We start from the raw sequence: 21,903 nt of genomic DNA, 5'->3' as shown, positions 1-21,903 counted from the left end.
GTCAATGATTAATGAATTGACACTCATTGAACAACTTTAAAGAGCAGATATAAAAAGCCATGCTCCTTTCTTCTCTTGAAAGACTTTGTCAGGAGTACCGTTAATTTGGCTGCCACAGATTTTGGCGTTACCTTTGTCAGACGTTTTAACACGGGACATCTTTTTTACTGCAGCCAAATAAAGGATTGCTTTGTCGAAATATGAAGCACAAAACTATGCAACTGCAATAAAATACTTTTTTTGTGTGTAAATTTTATGTAAAAGTGCTCCGATCACATCCATCCATCTTTTCATTGTCTATTCAGGCTTGGAGGGTTGCAGGTACTCATAAAAGCCAAAGTTAAATCATCTAATGTCGGCTGAGGTGACAGTTTGGAACAAGAGACATGAAGGAGATAAGATGTTTTATTTTTACAAGATGAAAGAAATTCGGTCTTGTCTTTCAGGTGTGCACAGTTCGACTCGGCTGTACAACCAGGTGGGAAGAATTGTTGGAAAGAATACAATTTCTCCCCTTCACTAAGGTAAAGCCTGGCAAAGTATAGAGTGTGAAAAAGAAAATTAACATGTCGTTCTCAGATATAGAGGAGGAGCTGGGACATTGTGCTGAGCAGAAGCTGGAGTGTGAATCCTTAGCCAGTGAGTCCATTTAAAACAGACGAGGTCAGACAGGTGATTACTGAGAATCCTGAAGGAGAAAACAAAGTTACATCGATTTTCTGAAACAACCTCTGACTCAAACTTAGTTATCAATCTCGGGGGAAAAAATAATTAATTTGCAAATTGATGTGAATGTCTGAAAATTGTTAAATCTGCAGAGAATTTCAAGTATTCAGTATGATTCAAAAGTTTAAATGACTCCTAATTTCTTTGTGCTTCGCTCCCAAGGAACCCAACCTTTCTTGTGACATTTTAAAGTGGCTTAGATAAGTGCTTCTGCAGGCCTTTCAGAGATTTTTGTAGAGGATTTGCTGCTTTTTCTTTCAATTTCACTCTAGAGTGTGCAGCATGTGGTTGAAAACAGGGCGAAACGAGTGAACAAAAGAAGATGAGTCATGCCTAAAAATGTATCTGCAGCAGATAAGTATCATTTGAAAATTATGTATTTTAATTTTGTCTTTGTGACAAGGTGGCAAAAACAATGTGTCCAAGGATCTCTGTTCAACTTTTCTGTTATGTGTCGAGCCAACATTGGTTAGTTATTTAAACTAAGATGAAATATTTTATACTTGCATGACTCTTAGATCTAAGGTGGCCTTATGAAATAGTTTAATGTCAAAACTTTCCAAAAGAAAAGCATGTTTATTAAAATATATATATATATATAACTGAGAATAATATATATATATATATATATATATATATATATATATATATATATATATATATATATATATATATATATATATATATATATATATATATAATATATATATATATATATATATATATATACATTGTTTTGTGTAAAATAGAGAGTGGTATGCAGTGATGGAGCTGAAAGCAGGTTTTAATGGGAACACTGGTGTCTAAACCAAGACAACAGCGAAAGATTGTATATATATATGTATATATATATATATATATATATATATATATACATTGTTTTGTGTAAAATAGAGAGTGGTATGCAGTGATGGAGCTGAAGCAGGTTTAATGGGAACACTGGTGTCTAAACCAAGACAACAGCGAAAGATTGTATATATATATGTATATATATATATATATATATATATATATATATATATATATATATATATATATATATACATTGTTTTGTGTAAAATAGAGAGTGGTATGCAGTGATGGAGCTGAAAGCAGGTTTTAATGGGAACACTGGTGTCTAAACCAAGACAACAGCGAAAGATTGTATATATATATGTATATATATATATATATATATATATATATATATATATATATATATATATATATATATATATATATAATATATATATATATATATATATATATATATATATATATATATATATATATATATATATATATATATATATATATATACATTGTTTTGTGTAAAATAGAGAGTGGTATGCAGTGATGGAGCTGAAAGCAGGTTTTAATGGGAACACTGGTGTCTAAACCAAGACAACAGCGAAAGATTGTATATATATATGTATATATATATATATATATATATATATATATATATATATATATATATATAAAAGATTTATTTATATATATATATATATATATATATATATATATATATATAAAAGATTTATTTATATATATATATATATATATAAAAGATTTATTTATATATATATATATATATATATATAAAAGATTTATATATATATATATATATATATATATATATATATATATATATATATATATATATATATAAGTTGGTTTCTCGGACGCAAAATTTAAAGAAGAATGTTGTGCATAAATAAAAAAAAAAATAGTACGCCCAGCATTCAAATCAGATTTTAATTAAAGTTTCCACCCGGCTGCCTACATAACTACTTAGACACAAACACATACAGCATGCTAAACCACCACACTCTTTGATCCCCATACATAATAATTAGACTGATGTGTGCAAAGCTTTTTGGTGAACCTGCAAATGCATATTTGCTTTCAGAGCTTGCAAAAGTTAATATGACCTCTTTTATCGCAGTCTCACCCTTTAGCTCCACTCTCCCTTAATTTATGTGCTCCTTTTGCCAGCAGTCAGATCAGACATTCAGCCAGTTTCTACCAAACATGTTCCCTGAGAATAGCTTCCATGTATGAGGTGCGGGAGATTTAGCTGTAATGAGGAGCGTCACGCATTGAATTTCTTCGGACTTCGTGGCAAACAGTGACTACTTCTTAGGCTGAACATAATTAACTCAATCTGGGGCCTTTCAAAGGCCACTATTGTGTAAATGTGTCACCGGCTTGAAGCAGATCAACAGTACTTTAATTTGCAACTGCCTCATTCGCTAGTATTAATAGCTCTTTTCACAAAGCATTGAAAATGATCATATTAGTCAGTAAATTAACTGCCAGACCAGACACTGACCCCTGAAGCTGATGGAGGCTAATAGCTCCCATTGATCTAAAGAGGTTATGAATGTGTTCAGCTATATGGAGAGCATTTGGGATGGAAATGAAAAAGCTTTTATTTGTCCCTCAATGGGGAAATAAGAATATCAGCAGCAAAGTGTCAAGAAAAATGAAAGCAGACAGGTACACATAAAATCAGCAATAATAATAAAAGATAGCATAAGAACTGTACAGTAATGTTGATAAGCGAGATGAGAAACATATGCAATCATGAAGAATTCGATTAAATGTACAAGTGTAAAGTTCCACACTAAGCATAGCATTGTGAGCCTATTTTTGTTGTTTTGTGTGTTTAAAAATCATTAAATTAGTCCATTGCATAATCTTGGAAAGCATCATCAAAACGTCTAGATCAATACATTGATGCTGATTATGAGTTTATGTAAAATTTTGGCTCAAAAAACTCCAGTTGCCATCAAACTTCAATAAGATGCACTGAAAAAAGATTTATAGCCACATCAAAAGTTGAATTTGTTAGTTTGCACACAAAACAAGAAAGCAGGAAACCGTCAGCTCACATGGGAATGAAATAATAATATTCTGTCTGCTGGCAGAAGAAAATGAAAGGACAAGCACGGACTGCGTGTGTTTGGAAAAACCCTCTCTTCAATTAGTCACGCAGCATTTGAAATCAATCTGGCTGATAACTTGTCATGTCCCCTGAAATTACTGAGTGAGCCATCAAATCCTTCAGTCCCACTTTCAACAGCTGAAGCCGTGATATTAGCCTGCAGACGATGTGTACAGCACTATGCCAATGGCTGCACTGGCAACGCAAGTCAGACACTTTCAGTGAAAATCCCTGCCACTGCGCCAGAGGGAAACAACAACACCTACTTGTGAAAATCCCCTCAAAGCCACCACATTATCTCCACAGAACAGCTCTTGACTGCTTAATCAGGATATGCTCTTTCTGAAACAATTTACAGCCAGGACAACATGATAGGTCGTTTCTCACACACTTTAATAAACAGCATGGATTCGGTTTGCTTCTGCAGACAGTTCAACAAGCCGGAGAACTTGAATAGTTAGTCACCATGCATATGCTCACTGTAATCATTATACAGTGAGCATGTGCAAAAGTGCCGTAATGATTTAATATCTAAAAAGAGTGAAAAGAGAACTCCAGCATCCTTTGAGTTACAGTAGACAAAAATAAAAGAAAGAACAAAAAATGTTCCCAACACAACTAAAAAGTCCTAAAATACTAGCTTATTTGGGCAAATGGCAAAAATAAATGTTTAAGTCCCAAATAAGGACAAAAGAAGAAACTTTGTGGAGGAAATAGTTTACTACATTGTTTTCATCATTTAAGCAAGAGTCAAATTATTCATTTCTATCTGAAGTCCTGCTCACTCGATTGTGAATTTCAATCAAAAAAAAAAAAAAAACGTTAGAATAAATTCATTTTGGGTGCAACCATGTTGGAGCAATATTATTATTATATTGTGGTGTGTTTGCATATTCACTGTCTGCATCTATTCCTGTCACTGTTCTTCGATAAATATCATCAGTCATCAGAAGAAGTGACGTTACATATTAGAGTCGTGTGCTGTGGGTCATTGAAAAGCTTTTACTCTTGTAGAGCAAAATCAGGACTGCATGATGGGAAATGCTTCTCTCTTGTTGGTTTAAAAAGAGATGAATCCAATTTATTTCAGATTTTTCTTATTCAAGGAGGTGCATATGACTTAGGCCAATATAATGAGTGTGTCTGTTAGATTGATGTGTCTGCTTAATGTTAGAACATGGCTGCTGCTTCGTTTGTCTTCCCAAGCTTTCCTTTTCAGTTTCCTAAGAGACTGGGTGAGTCATGGTTATAGCTTAGTGGAGATTTAGAGAGGGATGGATCAAATGAGGAGGAGGTAAAAACAGTAATCTCAAATCTGTCTAACACCCACTCTGATCCACTCTCTCACGCCCCCTTTCCTGTTGTCACTCCGGCTTCCTGGTGATTTAACGAGGGGAACTCTGCCTGGATTTTCTTCGCACCACGTCTTCAGAGAGTGTGGAGCAACATACTGCTGGAAATTTCAAATTAGAAACATTTGGGCAAGAACATTGCTATAAATAACAACAGCCTCACCGAAATGGCAAAATGAATCACACAACTGGAGGATGGGCAGAAAAAGATGTCCTTAAAGGTTTCCTTAAATGTTCTCATGGGATTGAAACCCAGGGGAACATTTGCCTTTCTGCAATTTTTTCAACTGTTCTGCACAGAAAACAAGAGGCAAGCCTGTGGTTTACCTGTTTTATGCCATTTTAGGTATTTGAGATTCAATACACACATGAATGACCCTTTATTACTTGCAGCTAATGCTGCATAAAGATATTAGATCTCTCTCTCTCTTTTTCTCAAAATGTACTGATACTGTTAAAACACCTTGGTCCTGAAGAACACATTTTGCTCTTTCGTATTTGCTTTTTGAAAAAAAGCAACCGTTTTTGTTTGTTTGTTTTTCAATGTTAAGAAGTATTACTTGAAGCATTTCTCAGTAAAAAGTGCATTCAAGTCAGAAATACTTTCTTGTGCAAACGAGGGTTTAAACTCTGCAGTAGTGTTGCATTCCCTTTGAGTGTCTCCTGCACTTTCTTGGCATGGAAATTAAAATATGCACATGGTTTGAGTCCAAATGTGTGCACACCTGTCTGTCTGCTGCCTGCCCTCCACATGGGCACCCCAGTTCATCTGCCGTATGCTGGCGGCTCTTTGGAACAGAGGTGCTGTTATCATTCATCAGTGGAGCAGCATCAGTGACTGCCAGTTTTCCTGATCTATAGTCTAATTTACACCTCCAGCACCAGCCCTCCTCCCCCTTAAAGCCCTGTTGACATTAAGCAGGGTTCGCAACTATAAATCTAGGAGTGCTGCACCGTTGCTGAGTCCCATTTGTCAGTGTGATTTTGCTTTGAAAGGCAACAGTTTTGAATCGATGTACTAAGCCATTGAAACCCAGACAGGTAAAAGGCGTTTGTCACCTGTGCCTCAATGACCTATCTGGCAACCTAGAAGTTTTCGCTTTTAGCATAAGCTTTTATCCAAAAGTTTAAATCAATGAGCAGAAGTGGCAGAGGGAGAGAAAACAAAGACGGAGGACTTTCACAAACAGCGACTACAATGAGGAGCACCACTACAAGTCTTCTCTTTCTTCTCCTTACACTTTCATTATCTCCCTTTCTCATTTCCTACATTGCTTTTCTAGTGGCAGCTGTGGGCCTCAGGGTATCGATTGTATGCTGAGGACTAATGGGCATGACAAAGGCAGTGTGGGGAGGCGTGCAAGAAGAGGAGGAGAAATTATCAGGGAAAGTGACTGAAGGAACGGGGTGGACAATGAAGAACCCGAGACAACATCGCAGAATTCACAGGGGATTCTTTGTAGCATATTTCATGTTACCGACATGCGTATTACATCGACATTGTTGTTTTAAAATAACATTCAAACTTTTTTCTGCCTGTCAGATTTTCAAATGTAAAAATAAATAAATAAACACAACCACGCAGGCCCCGCTGAAAGAATTTGTTGTGTTACCAGGTCTTGCTCAGAAAAGCAAATCTTGTCTGCTTGTGCTGCTCAGTAAAGCAAAAAAATAATAATAATAATAATTAAGAAACTAATTTCAGTTTTAGAAAAAACTGAGGATTCACAAAAAAGTAGAACAGCGTGAGAACAAGGTGCTTTGCCGATATAGTGTGGAACAATAAAATGTTTAATCCTTCCCTGAGCTTCATCCTTTTATTGCTTTTTTTTAAAAGAACAATGTTAAATTTGATGCTGGATTCAACAGAAAGAAGCACAAATTATGTAGAATTGTGATCTAAGCTGCTGAATATCATTATATTATCCAGATGTTCCTGTTCAATTTATTTCTAAAAAGCTTCATTATAAAGCATTAAATATTAACTTGCCACAGAAATAAAATTACCTTCATGGGCAATCTGAGTATCCTGAATCGCTGTAATAAGAAATAGACAGCTTCTTTGGTTATCATCATTTGCAATTGAACTTTTCTTCAGTAGTTTATCAGTGAGAATTGTAACTTCAACAGAATAAGGAAGCACAGGAAAGGAATCGGACTGAGCTTTGCTATTCTGCGATCTTCTTTCTCTCTGAGCAGCCAGTCTACATGAATGGGTTTGAACGTAGATGTTGTTCTCTGATCCCTCTGACCTCCTCCTTTCCTCTTTGTCTGACCACTACCCAACGAAACCTACCCACTTTATCTCTGCAGCCCACAGGAAATCATTACTCAATGCAACTTCTCCACTAACCTCCTCTGTCCCTTGGGCTCCAAGTTGGCTTTTTTCCCCAATTAAAAGATGTCTCTCATCTCTAGCAAGACCTGTGGACCAAAAGGCAATTAAAGCTACACTATCTGTATACATCAACCCAATCATATGACAGAAATATGATATTTGGTAAGGCAGCAATGTTACAGTATTCAATTTTAATAGGTATAGAGGTGCTTGTGCCTCCTAATCCTTCTAATAATGACCTTTTAATATGTGGTTGTATAACTCTTCCCTTCCCAAACGGCTCATGGTTAACTCATAATGAATTTGGGGTGTAAAGCTGGATGTCCACCGAGGGACCTAATTTATAAAGCAAAGGTCTAACAGTGTCAAAGCCATTTTCCTCTGAGATGCAGCCGCACAGCAAATGACTCGACTCCACGTTCCCTCTGTGGGAGCAGCATGCCCAGGTACACTCACAATGATTCAAGAGACTCATATTACTGGAAAATAAAAGTGTTTCTCAATTTATAGCGAGTATCTTTTATGATTCCCTGCAGTAATGGTTCCGGTGCTCTGCTGTGTCCAAATGAGTCTATAAATGTGTGTATTTTGTGGTCACATAAAAAATTTACTTCTATAGTCACCTTTGTTTTATATGAGCAAACTTTTGGTTAGTTATGGTATTTATAAAGCTTTTCTTACTACAGTTGTGCTTTAAGCTGTATTGCCTACAAATCCTAGGCAGCTAGGATTACTGTTAAAAACTGTTAAAAAGGATAAACTTTGGAGAAAAAAAAGAGCTCTCTGTTCCACTTTAGGTGGGAAGCCCATGGTTGAAAATAAAGTCAGCTGTTTTTACTTTGCATTACCACCAAAGGATCTAAGAGATATATGATTATAGGATTAATACAGCATTATCTGTGGATCGATGTTTGTAAAGTTACACATTCAAGAATTAAAAGCTCATAATGATGTAAAAAATTGTGTTGCTGAATAAAATTACATTTAAAAACTTTCATTATAAATCTTAATAGTAATGTAATACATTAAGTTTCAAAATCAGGTATAATAGTAATATACAGGTGTCATATGCAGATGACATTTGGTTCTTTGGTAATCTTTGATGCCCTGGATATTCTGTAAAGTGTGCAAAAAAAAAAAAAAGAAAGAAAAAGAACTGAACCACATTGCAGTTCAGGTATCACTGAATTGTCAATACACAGCCAGGAATGGGACCATCTGTCTTGTATGCTGCATTGCATATCAAGAAACACCTTAATTTAAAGGCTTTTTAAAGAATCTTAGAAAACAAGGCATTTTATAATCAAGACATTGAGACACATGCAATCTATTTTGCAACCAACACTATATAACCTGTTTGAATGTTACATTAGTGTCCGAAATGTAATTTACAATATATAAAACAATAAAAACCATGGAGAAATATTTTTTCCTCCATGTGTCTTTTCTTTAAAAGCTGAGAGTGATAAATATGAGTGAGGAAAAACTCTAACCCAGCTGCGGTTTAATACTCAGCGATTCCCTGAGTCCACATCGGCTCAACAGTCTTTCCTCCCGGAGGCAAATTCAAAAACGAACTAGACACCAGGTGTCGAGAAGTCAGATGAAGTGACCAGAATGACAAAAACGTCCCCTCCAGTGAGATGATATGAAATAAAGCCAGGAGGACCGCGTCCTGCTGGTCAAATAGAAAACATGGGGGCCAATCGCTTGGAGAATCCCAGCTGTGTTTTGACAAAGGCATGGCAACCTTTTAGAAGACGTTATGGCAAGAAAGGAGTTTGGAGGTAAATGCTTAGTAATAATGTGACTTTAATCCCAGGACTACTGCATTGAAACTTGTAATGCTCCAGAGGACTTTGTCAGAAGAGCTTAAAGCCTGCCCACACTCCTGAATAAAATTACAGAAGATAGGTTAATTGTAGCTCCCATGTGCTGGTACATAAAATATAGCTACAATGACTAAAAGGACTGGCTGACTAATGATGTGTAAAACATACAGCTCAGTTAGGCAGAGCAGCAGCAGAAGACAGAGGCGACGAGGAGTAATCTCCATGTGTGTAAATAGGGAAAAGAAAATAGATGTTGTTGCTAATACCGCTTTAACAGAGCCACTATAACCACCTATAAAAGGCACAAAGAGGCAATTAATGAGAGCAGACACTGACAATTTAAAAAGGCAAGGCATTATAATGTCACAGCTCATCAACTAAGGCCCGTCGTGGACAGCTTTATCACAGCACCCTTTAGAAAAAACCGTGCTCTTCAGAAAATACACACATTTTCACAAACACATGTGAGTAGTACAAATCCACATTCGGCTCTTGTGTTTTAGACGGGTTTGATCAAGCTGACACGCTGTCAGATTCGTGTCAGGATGCAGCCAAGGTGAAGGTGTTTCAAGTTAGCTCATCAAGGTTTTATGGCTGCGAAATTAGGCCTGCGCTCGTGAAGGGAGGCTGGGTGTGATCAAAGGCTGGGATGATTTTGATTTGAGTCTTTGCATGTAGCAGGAGGAATGAAAATGTTTTCTGAGACAAAAAAGAACAAGAATCAGCAGGAGAGGATTTACAGAACCTTCCAAAAGTATTTAAAACCCCTGAAGATTTTTTTACATTTTTCCATGTCACAACTTAAAACTCATATGTGTTTTATTTCAATTTAATTTAATAGAAAAATACAAAGTGGGGCATAACTGAGAGAGAAAATGGCCTGGTTTTAGAAAACATTTTATAACTAAAAATTGGAATGCTGTGCACATGCATTTTTATTAAATGCCTTGAGTCAAAACTTTACAGAACCAGTTCTCACTATATCTCAGCTGCAAGTAATTCAGAGTATGTCTCTCCCAACTTTGCGAGACATGTAGGAAGACACGAATCGGCCTTCAGAGACGAGATTTGTGCACTCTACAAATGTTGCAACAATCTGGCCTTTAAGGGGCAATGTTATGTATTTTCTGTGTCATTTAATAGCACAATATTTTATAGCACAATCAATTTATTGCACAATCACAATCAAGTAACATGTTACACAGCAAGAGTAACCGTGTTACTTTATTGTAACAACCAAGTTACTTGTTTCAATTAAGTAACTCGATTGAAACAAGTAACTCGGTTGTTACACGTTTTTTTCATATGGTAGCTCAGCAGACTCATTGTTCCATAAAGTGTTTGATAGTTGCTGCTGCCACTAGTCTCGAGGAGCTGAGTGGGGAAGGTGCAGGAGAGGATGAGATAGCAACACTCAAGAGAAGCATTTGTGGAAGTCGGAGGTTATTTGAGCAAAGGTTCAGGCACCACTGCTAGGCAAAAACACTGAAATATGCTTTTTCATTTAATATGTTTGTAAATAGCACATATTTATTACCAATGCAGTTATGCCTTTTACTGGTCACAGTGTAAGGGAAACTTGTTTTGTTTTTTATCATTTTGAGACTACAACATGTCTGATCTCAGATGCTGTTTAGACATGAAGGAGGAAGTAGAGAGATATGATGAAGGGCAGATCTAAAGCAATAGAGAGGGCAGAGATGGAGGAAGACAGTACAATAATTTCTGAATCATTAACAAAGAGGCAAAAAGTGAAATTGAACAAGGAAATTAAGAAGGAGGCTAAAGATGTTCTTTAAACTCGGTGCACAATCAATTGACAGTGAGAGAGAATATTTATTGCATGAGTGGATCCTCTCTACTTAAAAACTTCAGTTTCCAAATATGAGTAAAATCAGCAAGAACACAACCTTCTCTCATCCTCCTCTGAACAACCAAACCTAAGACACGCTGCCCATATGTGGTCACAGAGAGTACTACATCTAGCAGTTCAAAAACAAGTATCACATCGTGTATCCTGTGGGAACAGGACAGATTAAGAAGAAATGGAAGAAAAGCTTGGAGAAGGGGGTGTTGAAAACATGAAGCAAGTCCCACTAAAAGCTAAGGGCCATAAATCGGATTAATAGTGTGATGGAGGAGATCTGATGCTATTGCTGCTCAGAGTTGGGGTATGGATCATTGAGATGAGCGCTGGGGCTAAATGTGGAGGGACAGCCGGCTGTAAATGCTATCTTCCCTTCCAATGAGGCAGACATATCCATTATAAATGATAACATTGAGACTACGGGACCTCTGTTTGCTTATCATGAAGCTCATTTGGAAGAATATTGAAAGTTTCACTCCACTGCCTTTACAAGAAACAATTTTCCTTATTATGCTGAGATCATTGCTAATGACATCTCCAGAGCGGCTCCTATTTTCACGTCCAGCTTGTTATTTTGGGGGTCATGTGAGTTAAAGACATTGCCCATCATATCTCATTTATGTACAGCTCTGCTGACTTCTTTTTTTCTCAAGTCTGATCCTTTCCTTGAGTAAATGACTGGCTCTGTGGATGTAACTGCTATTGCAATCCCTATCGAATACTCCAGATCAAATGTAACGAACATCTATGCTTTAACTTTAGGCTTTCAGAATCCAAATATTTATTTCATATTTGTGTAATTCTTTTTTTTTTTTTTTGTCGCAGAAACTTATACTTGTGGGAAAAGAGCTGGAAACTGCCATCCAACATCACTAGGCTGTCTCTCGGGTGGAAACACCAAAGCAAGCGAGAGAGAGAGAGCATACTGTAGTTTTAATATGACAAAATGTTCCAGATGTGGAACATAAGAACTCAATGGTAGACATAGAGAAAGGGAAGCTGCCATCTTTTATCACAAAGAGCAAATGAGTAATACCTGTCCTTAGAGGACATATAAGGCTAATCAACAGTTGCAATGTTTTTTGGGACACAGATATCGTAAAAATGATGTATCCTCTTAGTAAAGCCCCAACACTTGGAGAATTACCAATTCTTACGCTTTTAAATCATGCTCAAATTAGAAAGGCATCTATCCTAAGGGGATGCAAAGCTGACAGCCAACCCATCTTCTCCACCCTAAGAAGCAACATTTCTTTCAGCCGTTAGCTTCTCTTTCTGTGCCTTATAACTCAAGAAGAAAATCTCCCCCACATTCAATCCCCTCCAGTCTCCAGACAAGCACTTTATCTTCCTGTCTACAGGCACAGCAGCCTAAACACACTCTCTAATAGACGCTGTTTTCTATCCAAGGCAGACCTGTCCATGAGCAATGAAGCCTGAATCTACTGCAACTATATGCTTTTATCTGCATGCACACTACTCTGAATAACCAAACAACGTCCTCTAAAAACGGCATGGGGTGATATAATAGAAACTGTCTGTTTTTTGTGTCGGAGCTGAAAGAAAGAGAATCTTTTCTTCCAAGTAAAATTTATCCAGTTTTGTAGAGAAAACTTTCAGAAAAATACGGCTTTACCCATTTTTCTCCTAATTTGAGATTTCTGGCTTTCAATAAGTAACAAAAACAGAAAAGCAATTTGAAGCTGTGAAAATACGTAGGCGGTGAGAGCCAGTAGTTTTCATCAAAAGATCCTTTGACTTTTAAAGGGTCCTTGTTGTCTCCAATACAGGAGAACAGCTGCTACAATGGACTCACTGAATTAAAACAGAAACAATGACAGTCATATGATCCACAGCACGAATCTACTTAACAGAAACTGAAAGAATATGTCAGCTTTTGAATCCAAGACTTAAGTGAATGAAATCACTTCCTTGTATTAAAATAAAGTAAATTATGTCAAGTTAAAATGATACAAAGGCACTTGCTATTAGAATAAAAACAAATACAAAAAATTTACATTAGAGTACTAATAGTATAACTAACTTAAATTAAAATTAAACTGATAAAAAAAGTATATGCTTTATAGCAGGGATGTCAAACTAAATGTTATTTTGGGGAATATTAATATCATGAAAGTTCTCAAAGGGCCGATTGTGCTAATATGTATTTATTTATTATTTTGAATCAGATCCTTTGCAGATCTTGAATCCCTGGCACACAGTGAGGCTCAATCCTGCCTCCTTCTGGATGTTTCTTGATATTAAAGATATTAGATAACTGAGCCTGAAATCCTCAGTATTTTAAAAAACATTTCCTGTCATTAATAAAACCAAAAGGATCCCATGGATAATTTGAAGAGTCATGGAGCTAAACTTTCTCCATGATTTGATTATGCTGATGGGAGCACAAGCTTAGAATGAATCCCTTTTTCCTTTCTCAGATTCTGAGCAGATCTTCTCTCACTTTCAGGAAATGTGACCTGATTTGATCACAAGTCGTAGAATCAAAATCGTAGAATCAAAAACTGAAGACAGATCAAGAAAAACAGCGAAAAATCTATTTGAATTAGATAAAATTTGATCAGCATTTTCTCACATTGATTTCAATTTTAAGTGTTGCAAACTGCCTTCATGAATTAAACTACTGCCAACTACTTGTTTGTGGTCTCTCTCTGGAGGTTCCTAAATATCTATTTATAAATCGGCAACACTCTCCTTAAGCGGTTAATGCCACTATGTGGGCAGTGGTGAAAGTTGCCAGAAAAGTTTGGTGAAGTAATATAGCAGGGATCTGCTTGCTTAGACTGTGAGTCACCAATGAGCCTTCAGCTCCCAGTGTAATAAATGTTAGATATTATCAAAACAGTACATTTTTCATCCAGGTATGCCTTATTTTATTTTTTGTTCCAACTATGCTTGTGTCCTCAAAAAGGCCTCTCAATTCATGATAAATCTAGGACTTAATAAATCTCGCTCCGGTAAGAAATTTGAGTAAACAAGAATGACAGAGCAGAAAAAAAAACAACAAACCTACACAAGCCAGTGCAGAAACTTTAAACCTTCCCACCAAAAACCAGAAAGAATTAGGATGGTTTTTCAGTTAGGAGAACATGTAAACTCCTGATCAGTAAAACAACCGGTCCAGCGACAAATAAACAGCTTTCAAAAGTAGAAACAGAAATTCACATAGTTCCTCTTTTTATTCTTTACTGAATGTTCCTCTAATATTGTTTCCAGCCTAATAACACCTGCATCATCTGAACTACTTATAGCACTGCTTCACATAAATGCATGTACCAGGAAGAAGAATAGCCAATCCTCAAAATGCTAATGTGCTACCTTGCCAGAATACACTAACATTTGCTTTACTGCTTGGAGATCTGATGCCAGATTCAGCAAAAGATTAAAATATATAATTCCATATTCGTGAAATTGTGTATGCTTAGGCAGACTAACATTGAGGCAACATAAACCAAACAAAACTGCAGTCTAAATAATGTGAAAATATGACTGAAAAGGGAAATGTGACACGATGGCTGCAAAAGCTTCTCTAAAAGTTGTCAGCTCAGATCAAATTGACTAAACAACCATGCACTCAAAGGCCTGTGGTTAAACTGGGTTTAATCCTGCCTTATGGACAGGAAACTGCCAACCTAAAGTAGTGTGATTTTCAATGTTCATTTTAAATTGAACATTTTACCCTTGCAAGGCACTATCGTCAAATACTTAATTATTATCATCTAATTAACGGTGTTGAGATATCAAATTCTTATTTAATATGAAAAATCTCGAGAGAAAAAAATATATCAGCGAAGTGATTCCTCCTTCTCCTTTGCAAAATCTTTGCAGTCCAACGGTCGGCGTTCTGCTCCTCCCCTTTATGCAGAGCAGTCTCGGTATCCGGAAATGAACAGTCCCGTGATGTTAGAGGAGGGCTAGCATAGCGTCGGAATGACTGCAGTGCCTTTTCTCAGACTGCCCTTCCAAACCTTTACGCTGTCAGCTAACAGTTTAGCTCCGCTCTGGTCTATAAAACATGAAATTACAGCAGAGTGATGCTGTCGGATTTGTGTATCCCTCCGCTCGGCCGTTAAAGAGATGACACCCTCCACCGGACCTAAAGCATCCGCTCTGCTAGCTTCGCTAGAGCCAGGGGTCGGATTTATGAGCCGTCATCGCTAAAGGGCTTATTGATAGGGGCTGCGGTGAAGGAAGTTACTCTGAACTCCTCGAAACATGTCGCGGTTTGTCTTGGAAGAGCTGTCGGATTTCAGGGACTACGCTGGAAGCCAGAAGCTGAGTGACTTACTAATTGTTTCTAAAGAGGAGCCCAGCAGGATCAAACTGTCAGACGTTCGTGTGAGTCCAGATGGACGTCACATCCATGTCCTCCTCCGCCAGCCTAAGGTGGGTCTCATGACTTTTGACAAGCATGAAAGACCCCAGCTGGCTCTCAACCCGAAGAAGCTGGACGTGTGGTTCAAAGGGGGCGTCTCCATAGTGGATGTCTTCTACTTGGATCTCCTTCATAACAAAAGCAAGGGGACAGGAGTTGTTACTGTGGTTGTTTATGAGAATGGGAAAGCCGAGTTTTGGAAATTCCTGGACTGCAAGACCGGCTGGTATCTCCTGCAGACCTCTGATCTGTGCAACAGCCCCCGGGCCAGAGTGGTGTCAGTGTGTGTGTGCTCCAGCCTCCTGGTGTGGTGTGAGGAGCGTCCAGCCTCAGAGAGCTCCCCTGCCCTCAGCTCCACCAGGAACAAACTGAGATACTGCGTCTGCAGGAGGGACTGTGCAGTAGAGGATGGAGCTGTGAACCTGGGAGGACTGAAAATCATCCTTCACAATAATCCTAAATTCACTGTCATCAGCTCAGGCGACTACGTGCATCTGCTGCCTGACCTGAAAGCCAAGCTGCAACTGTGCATCTCCAAATTCTTCCTGACGTGGTCCCCTCACCACGACAACTTCACCATCAGCACCACGTGCAAAAACACCCCGATAAAGAAGCTGTCGGCCAAGGAGTCCGACTTCAGGCGGCTGATTGCGGACTGTTTGGGATATCTGTCAGCTCTCGAGCCGCCGGAAATCTGCAGCTTTTCTCCCACAGGCTGTGGAGGCCTGCTGCTGCTCCTCAACACGGGCTGGCTGTACCTCCTGCAGGAAGACGGGATCCTGCGGCGGGTGTACAAGCTGGCGGACAACTTCACACCTCAGGCAGACACTCACACCAGCCTGTGCTTTTACGTGGACACCGTGGCGCTAATGGTCGGGAAAACCCTGCACCTGATAGAGGTGAACTGTGGCAGAGAGCTGCAAAAGATTGCGTTGAAAAGAGAGGGGTTGTTATACGCAAACCAGGAAGACACACGGACTCCCTTTCTGCTCTCAGAAACTGGACTTTTCATGCTTGCGAAGAAGGACTCTACGGGGAAAGCTCCGGGCCTCAGTCCGGCTGAGAGTAATCAGTCCGGCGCTGTCCTGGTTGAAGCCGTCTTTGAGGAGGCGTGTAAGTACTACCAGCAGAGGAGCCTCAGCAGCACGCAGCTCACCGTGGAGTCCCTGAAGAAGGGGGGACGGTTCCAGGCTCCCATCTCTCTGGCCTCCATTCTCAGGAACTACCTCAACTCAGGCATGAGGAGAATGGAGACAAGGTCGCTGCAAAATGGAGGAGGTGACTATATTGTAGGGCAGGAGAAGTTAATGTGCTCTCTGGAGGGGGAACTGAGGGCTCTGGTGGCTCTGGAGGAGCTGAAGGGGAGTTTAGTGAGGGGGGGTGTGAAAGAGGTAGAGGCAGTGGGTATGACGCTGGTGGAGAAAGAAGTGGTGAGGTTGCTGTCGTCCTCCGAACTGGACGGCGAAGCATTGCTCTACCTGAACTCCATCTTCAGCATGTTCCCCCGGCAGGCGTGGAGCGCTGCTCAGGCTGCGCTGCAACTGCACCACAACGGGGAGGGCTCCCTGTCCAGCAGGGCCACCCCAGATGTGTGGAAAATGGTTCTCACTCCTTGCCCAAACTCCCTTCCCGCCACAAACGGTCAGTCAAAGCACAGCCCCGGCCTGAAAGGGGATAATAACTGTAAGGTCATGACCTCCCCAGTTGCCCTGCCTGTGTTTGAGCTTCTCTGCCAGTCGGTCGTTCGCTTTCAGCCCGGCTGGCTGCCGAGGTTCCTGCAGCTCTCCCAGCAGCAGAGCTCCGCGGCGTTGGGACTCAGCCTGGCTTCGTCCTCTTGGGGTTTCCCCAGCGGGAGAGGCGGGGAAAGCGGGGAGAACAATGTTCCCCTCTACAGGCGGGCACTGTGGGTCCTGTCCAGCCTGGACCCGGACACAGAGCAGCGGCAGGACCTGGAGGTGGAGCTGCTGCTCATCAGTGGGCGGCCCAATGCTATCCTGCAGGCGCTGCAGATCCTCATGATGAAGCGCCAGTGGGAGCGGGTCACCCAGGTGGCCCAGCAGTTCTGCAAACAGAGCCCTCTGCTCAACAAGGAGATCTTCAACTCTCTGCTATGCGAGGTGTCTCAGCACCGGGAGCTGGACCCCTACCTGGACCTGCTGTGGGCGCTGTGCCCCGAGGACTACACCGTCACCACCATCCTCAACCTGGTGCTCAAAAACATTTCCTGCAGCTCTCCATCTCCCGCTCCATTTGCAGACCCCCGCAGCAGCCAGCTGGCCATAGGGCAGCTGAAGCCGCTGCTGAGAAAAGTTCTGCAGAGGGAGACGAAGCCCAGCCAGCGGTACGCCGACATCCTCCAGTCGCCATTGTACCCGCCGCCGGCTCTTCCCCGCCAGCCCACCATTCGGCCGAGCTCCGTGTCCGACGCAGACACTCCGTCTCCTCACACAGAGACACAAGAACTGAAATTATCTCCGAACACAAACGCTCTACCTGCAGACCCAGGTGGATTTTCATAAACCCAAACGAACTTAACGGAGAACGAAACATGTCCAAACTGAATGTCAGCATGCTTACGTTAGCACAAAGATGCAAATAAGTTAAATGTTCATCAGTAAAGTAATTAACTGACACTAGTGAGGTGGCTTTTAGCAGGTTGTCAGAACAAATCTGACAACTGGAAACTCTGAACTGACTACTGAAGACTCAACAAGTGTACGTAATGCAGTGAAGGTTGACCTTTTAGTGTAAATTCAGAATCTACAGGGTTATTTATCACTTAAACCATAACTGCATGAGAATGAAACTGTTCTCGCACTAGCGTATTTAATATCAGCCTTATTAAAATACAATGGTGGCATATAGGTTACTGTAATAAGACGGTACAACTAATTGCTTGATAAATATCAAAGCCACTAATTCAGACTTGAAGTCTGGATTTTTTAAAGCTTCCTTCCTTTCCTGCTGTGTTATTTCTAAAGCCTTTACAGCATCTACTTGAGTAACTTAAACCTGTATCAGAAGTTATGCAGTATTTAAAAAGCGGTCCAAAAAACACCTTAACTACATATGGGGTTTATTATATTGTCTTTACTAATTTTATCTTGAGTTGCTGCTTCCTTGCAGCTGGTAGAGCCGCCTTTCTGTTCTTGTTTTCTCAAAGTGAGGTAAGACAGGCGGGGTCAAGGTTCTACTGCTGACTTTTAGTTTCACATTCGACAAATCAAACAGGCTTAAACATTAACTCCGTTTTGATTGACTTGCTCTGACACGACAACCAAAACATCCAGGGGTCTGTTTCTCCCTTTGGTGTCGTCCATTTTCCCTTCCAGGCTCCATCTTGTCCCCTCTAAACCCAACTCACGGGACATTCCAGACCACATTCCCAGTAAAAGTGACTCACATTTTGGACTTTAAATTAAATTTTCAGCGCTAATCTTGTTGAGATTCGAGTGTGTGTGTGCATGTGTGTGTGTGTGTGTGTGGGAGGGACATGTTTGGACCAAATCAGTCTCTATGTTGCTTGCGTAAGATCTCATATGTTGACCTTCTTGGAACCACTGTGGAAAATGTTATTAGAGATGATAGGCTTTCTGTATTCTTGGCTCTGCACTTTTATATCACACCAGTCAGTGTTGACTGTTTTGAGCTCTGGATGTTTCTGTTGAGATTGAGCTTTTCTGATTTAGGGTGGGTGAAGAGAGGGTTTTAGTTTTTTTTTTTAAAAAAAGGATTGTATTTTCTACTAAACTATGGAAACATCCATAATATTCTTATTTATTTTTAACCAAACTTCTGAAGACTACTAAGCTCTGTGTGGGTGTGGCTCAGTGAAACTGGGATGTCTCCTATACATGACAATCAGACTTCAAAGTGCTGCAGGACACTCGGTGCCTCTCAGCTGCCAGAGCGGTGTCACATTTCTGCCGCATCTCTGCAGCGCCCTCGTATTCCTGAGGGGGAACTTCCAGCATCCAACCTCTGTATGCTTTCCTTTCCTCCTCCGTTTTTAAATTCACTCACAAATTCTTGGGATTTGTCACTGCAGTCCGTCGCTCTGGTGTCTTAATGTATGACAGAGCCGACGGTCTGATGTCAGATCACTGTGCTGAACGTGAACTGAGACTCTGGGAACTCCCTGACTTCCCCCCACACACACAGGCCGCTCAGAACGTTGAACATCCTGTTCATCTCTGCCTTTTTATTGCTGCAGTTTATGTTCATTTCTTCTTCATATCCACATTGTAACTGATTTTTTTGTTTGTTTTTTTGCCAATGTCTACTGGAGGAGTTTAAAAAGTTAGACAAATTAAAAGTATTTATCAGCATATGTTTCTATGCTATTAAAAGTAAAAACGAGATTTCCGTCTGAAGCAAGTGATTTGTTTGTCCTGTTTGTCTGAAGTGGAACACAAGGTGTTTTTGTAGGCAATGAAAACAATTGTAGCATCTTGAAAAGATTCATTTTCAGTTGTCGGTTTTATTGTCTTCTGCAGGATTTTCTCTGAGCATGAAACTTTACAGTATTTTTCCAGGATCTAAAAATTAATTTTGTTTTTCCTTCTGACAATTAAAAAAAAAGTCAAGATTTGAATGAGAGCATTTTTATTAAGTCATTTAAAAATGCTACTCATTTCAAAACAGAAAAAAAGAGTGAAGCAGGGCAGCATTCAGACGTGGTGTGATGACTAAGCAGATTACTACAACATACTTTAACCAATTCAAAATATCAAGTAGTTTATTAGTTACTAAATAATTAATTGGATGTATTTAATACTAAATTATGCACAGTCGTATATTTGCAGGATTATTTTCTAATAAATGTGAACTTTTTTGCTTAAAGCTACGTAGGCCAAAAAAATAACATCTTTGCATACTGCCAAAATGAAAAATATACATTCAATTAAACTTTATGTTATGGGCTATTATAATCATGGCGACTCAAATCAAGCCTGATAACGATACACATTTGAAGTATTACTTTGTTTATATTGTCTCACAGACCAAAGCAGAATTTGTTCACTAAATACAATAAATAAAGACATCAATCTCCAGAGTATTGAATTTCTAACTTGAAACCTCACCATACACTTAAAAGGGTGACAAGAGGTTCTGCCAAATCCACTTAAAGCTGCAGGGTTTATCCTAGTTGCACTTTCAGACTCATGACTGTAAGTGGAGCAAATGTGGGACACAAGGTGCTTCTGTGGGGCTCTCACAGCTAAATGTCAGCTTCCACATGAAGGAGTGAAGATGTGATCACAGCAGCAGAGGTAGAAAGTATGTGACTAGTTTCTCTCCTCCGTTCTAAGAACACAAGAAAGGAGGTTCAGTTATAATAGGCAGGAAAAGAAAAGGTTGGGTGCAAAAAGCTGCAGAAGCCGACATTGCCTCATTGTTTCTTTCTCTTCTACTTGATCTGACATTTGTTCCCCCTCATTGATTTTTCCCAGCATCCTGCGTCTCTTATTACACGGTTTCGGGTCATGCTTGTGCTGTAATGTCATTGATTCACTTGTTCTAATTATAACTCGCTTCAAACAATAGTGCGCCTCAACAAGGCTCTGGTTCTCTGCTCCCTGGCGCCGCTTCCTCTATCTGTCTCCGAGCTTCTGGATCGCCCTGCAGAGCAGCACAAATTGATGCACCGCGAGAGGGATGACTGCGTTACAACACATTTTCATCACATGTCGAGTCAATGTGCAACAAAGATCCATCATCCTTGAAACTAAAATATTTCAGGGGGGTGGTGGTGATGAATTTTAAGCAACTCGGCTGACTCAGACCACAGATTTGATAGACACGATTCTCCTCCTGCTTTGTTTTTCACCATCATGGATCATTGACTCCAAATTGAGTTTGAGCTCTTCCTCTGAAGGTCGTTATTGCGTTTCCATGTTGATTGGCAGAGCATTACTTATGCAAACAAGTTTTGGAGAGTGATGACAAATATGTTGTTGGAAACAGATTGCTCTATTAAAGGGTAAGGTTATGTGCATACTGCTGCAACTTTGGAAACTGTTTTGGTTTGACAACAATTAGTGAAGACAATGCTGAGAGTTCAAACTTGCACGATTAAGAGTCAGGGGTTTTTTTAGTGACTTTGGTGTTAATTTCCCTAAATCAAAAGACTAAAATATTTATTTACATAAATATTAAATCCTATTTGTTGTGAGTCAAGCAAATAACTTTCAAGTGTATCCTTTTTTTTTTAATCATGGAGATTTTGAATGTGGATTAAACATGGCAGAGGTCCACCCATTTTCAAGAAATAAATCTGTCTAGTTAAAATCTAGACAAGAAAATCTATGTAGAACCGCAAATATTTGTTCTTTCTTTATGTATATTGTCACTTTACATCTATAGACTTTAATGAATTCCTAAGAAAGTAATGTATTAACAATAGAAAAAGCAAATATTAATGTGCATCTATTATTCCATGTTTCCAATGACTGCACATTTT

At 39.4% G+C, this 21,903-nt stretch overlaps 1 protein-coding gene across 1 annotated transcript; it reads left to right on the top strand.

Annotated features, from left to right (window-relative positions):
- The first annotated feature begins 14,926 nt into the window (after positions 1-14,926).
- On the top strand, positions 14,927-19,801 carry LOC129360016 (BLOC-2 complex member HPS6). Its single transcript, XM_055030053.1, has one exon. It carries the CDS (start codon positions 15,281-15,283, stop codon positions 17,957-17,959), a length of 2,679 nt encoding a protein of 892 aa, XP_054886028.1. The 5' UTR covers positions 14,927-15,280; the 3' UTR covers positions 17,960-19,801.
- Positions 19,802-21,903: the final 2,102 nt, after the last annotated feature.

Source organism: Poeciliopsis prolifica, unplaced genomic scaffold (genome assembly GCF_027474105.1).
Source record: "Poeciliopsis prolifica strain line A6 unplaced genomic scaffold, Auburn_PproV2 SCAFFOLD005, whole genome shotgun sequence".
Classification (NCBI taxonomy): domain Eukaryota; kingdom Metazoa; phylum Chordata; class Actinopteri; order Cyprinodontiformes; family Poeciliidae; genus Poeciliopsis; species Poeciliopsis prolifica.
This window is presented reverse-complemented; position numbering and strand designations above follow the sequence as displayed.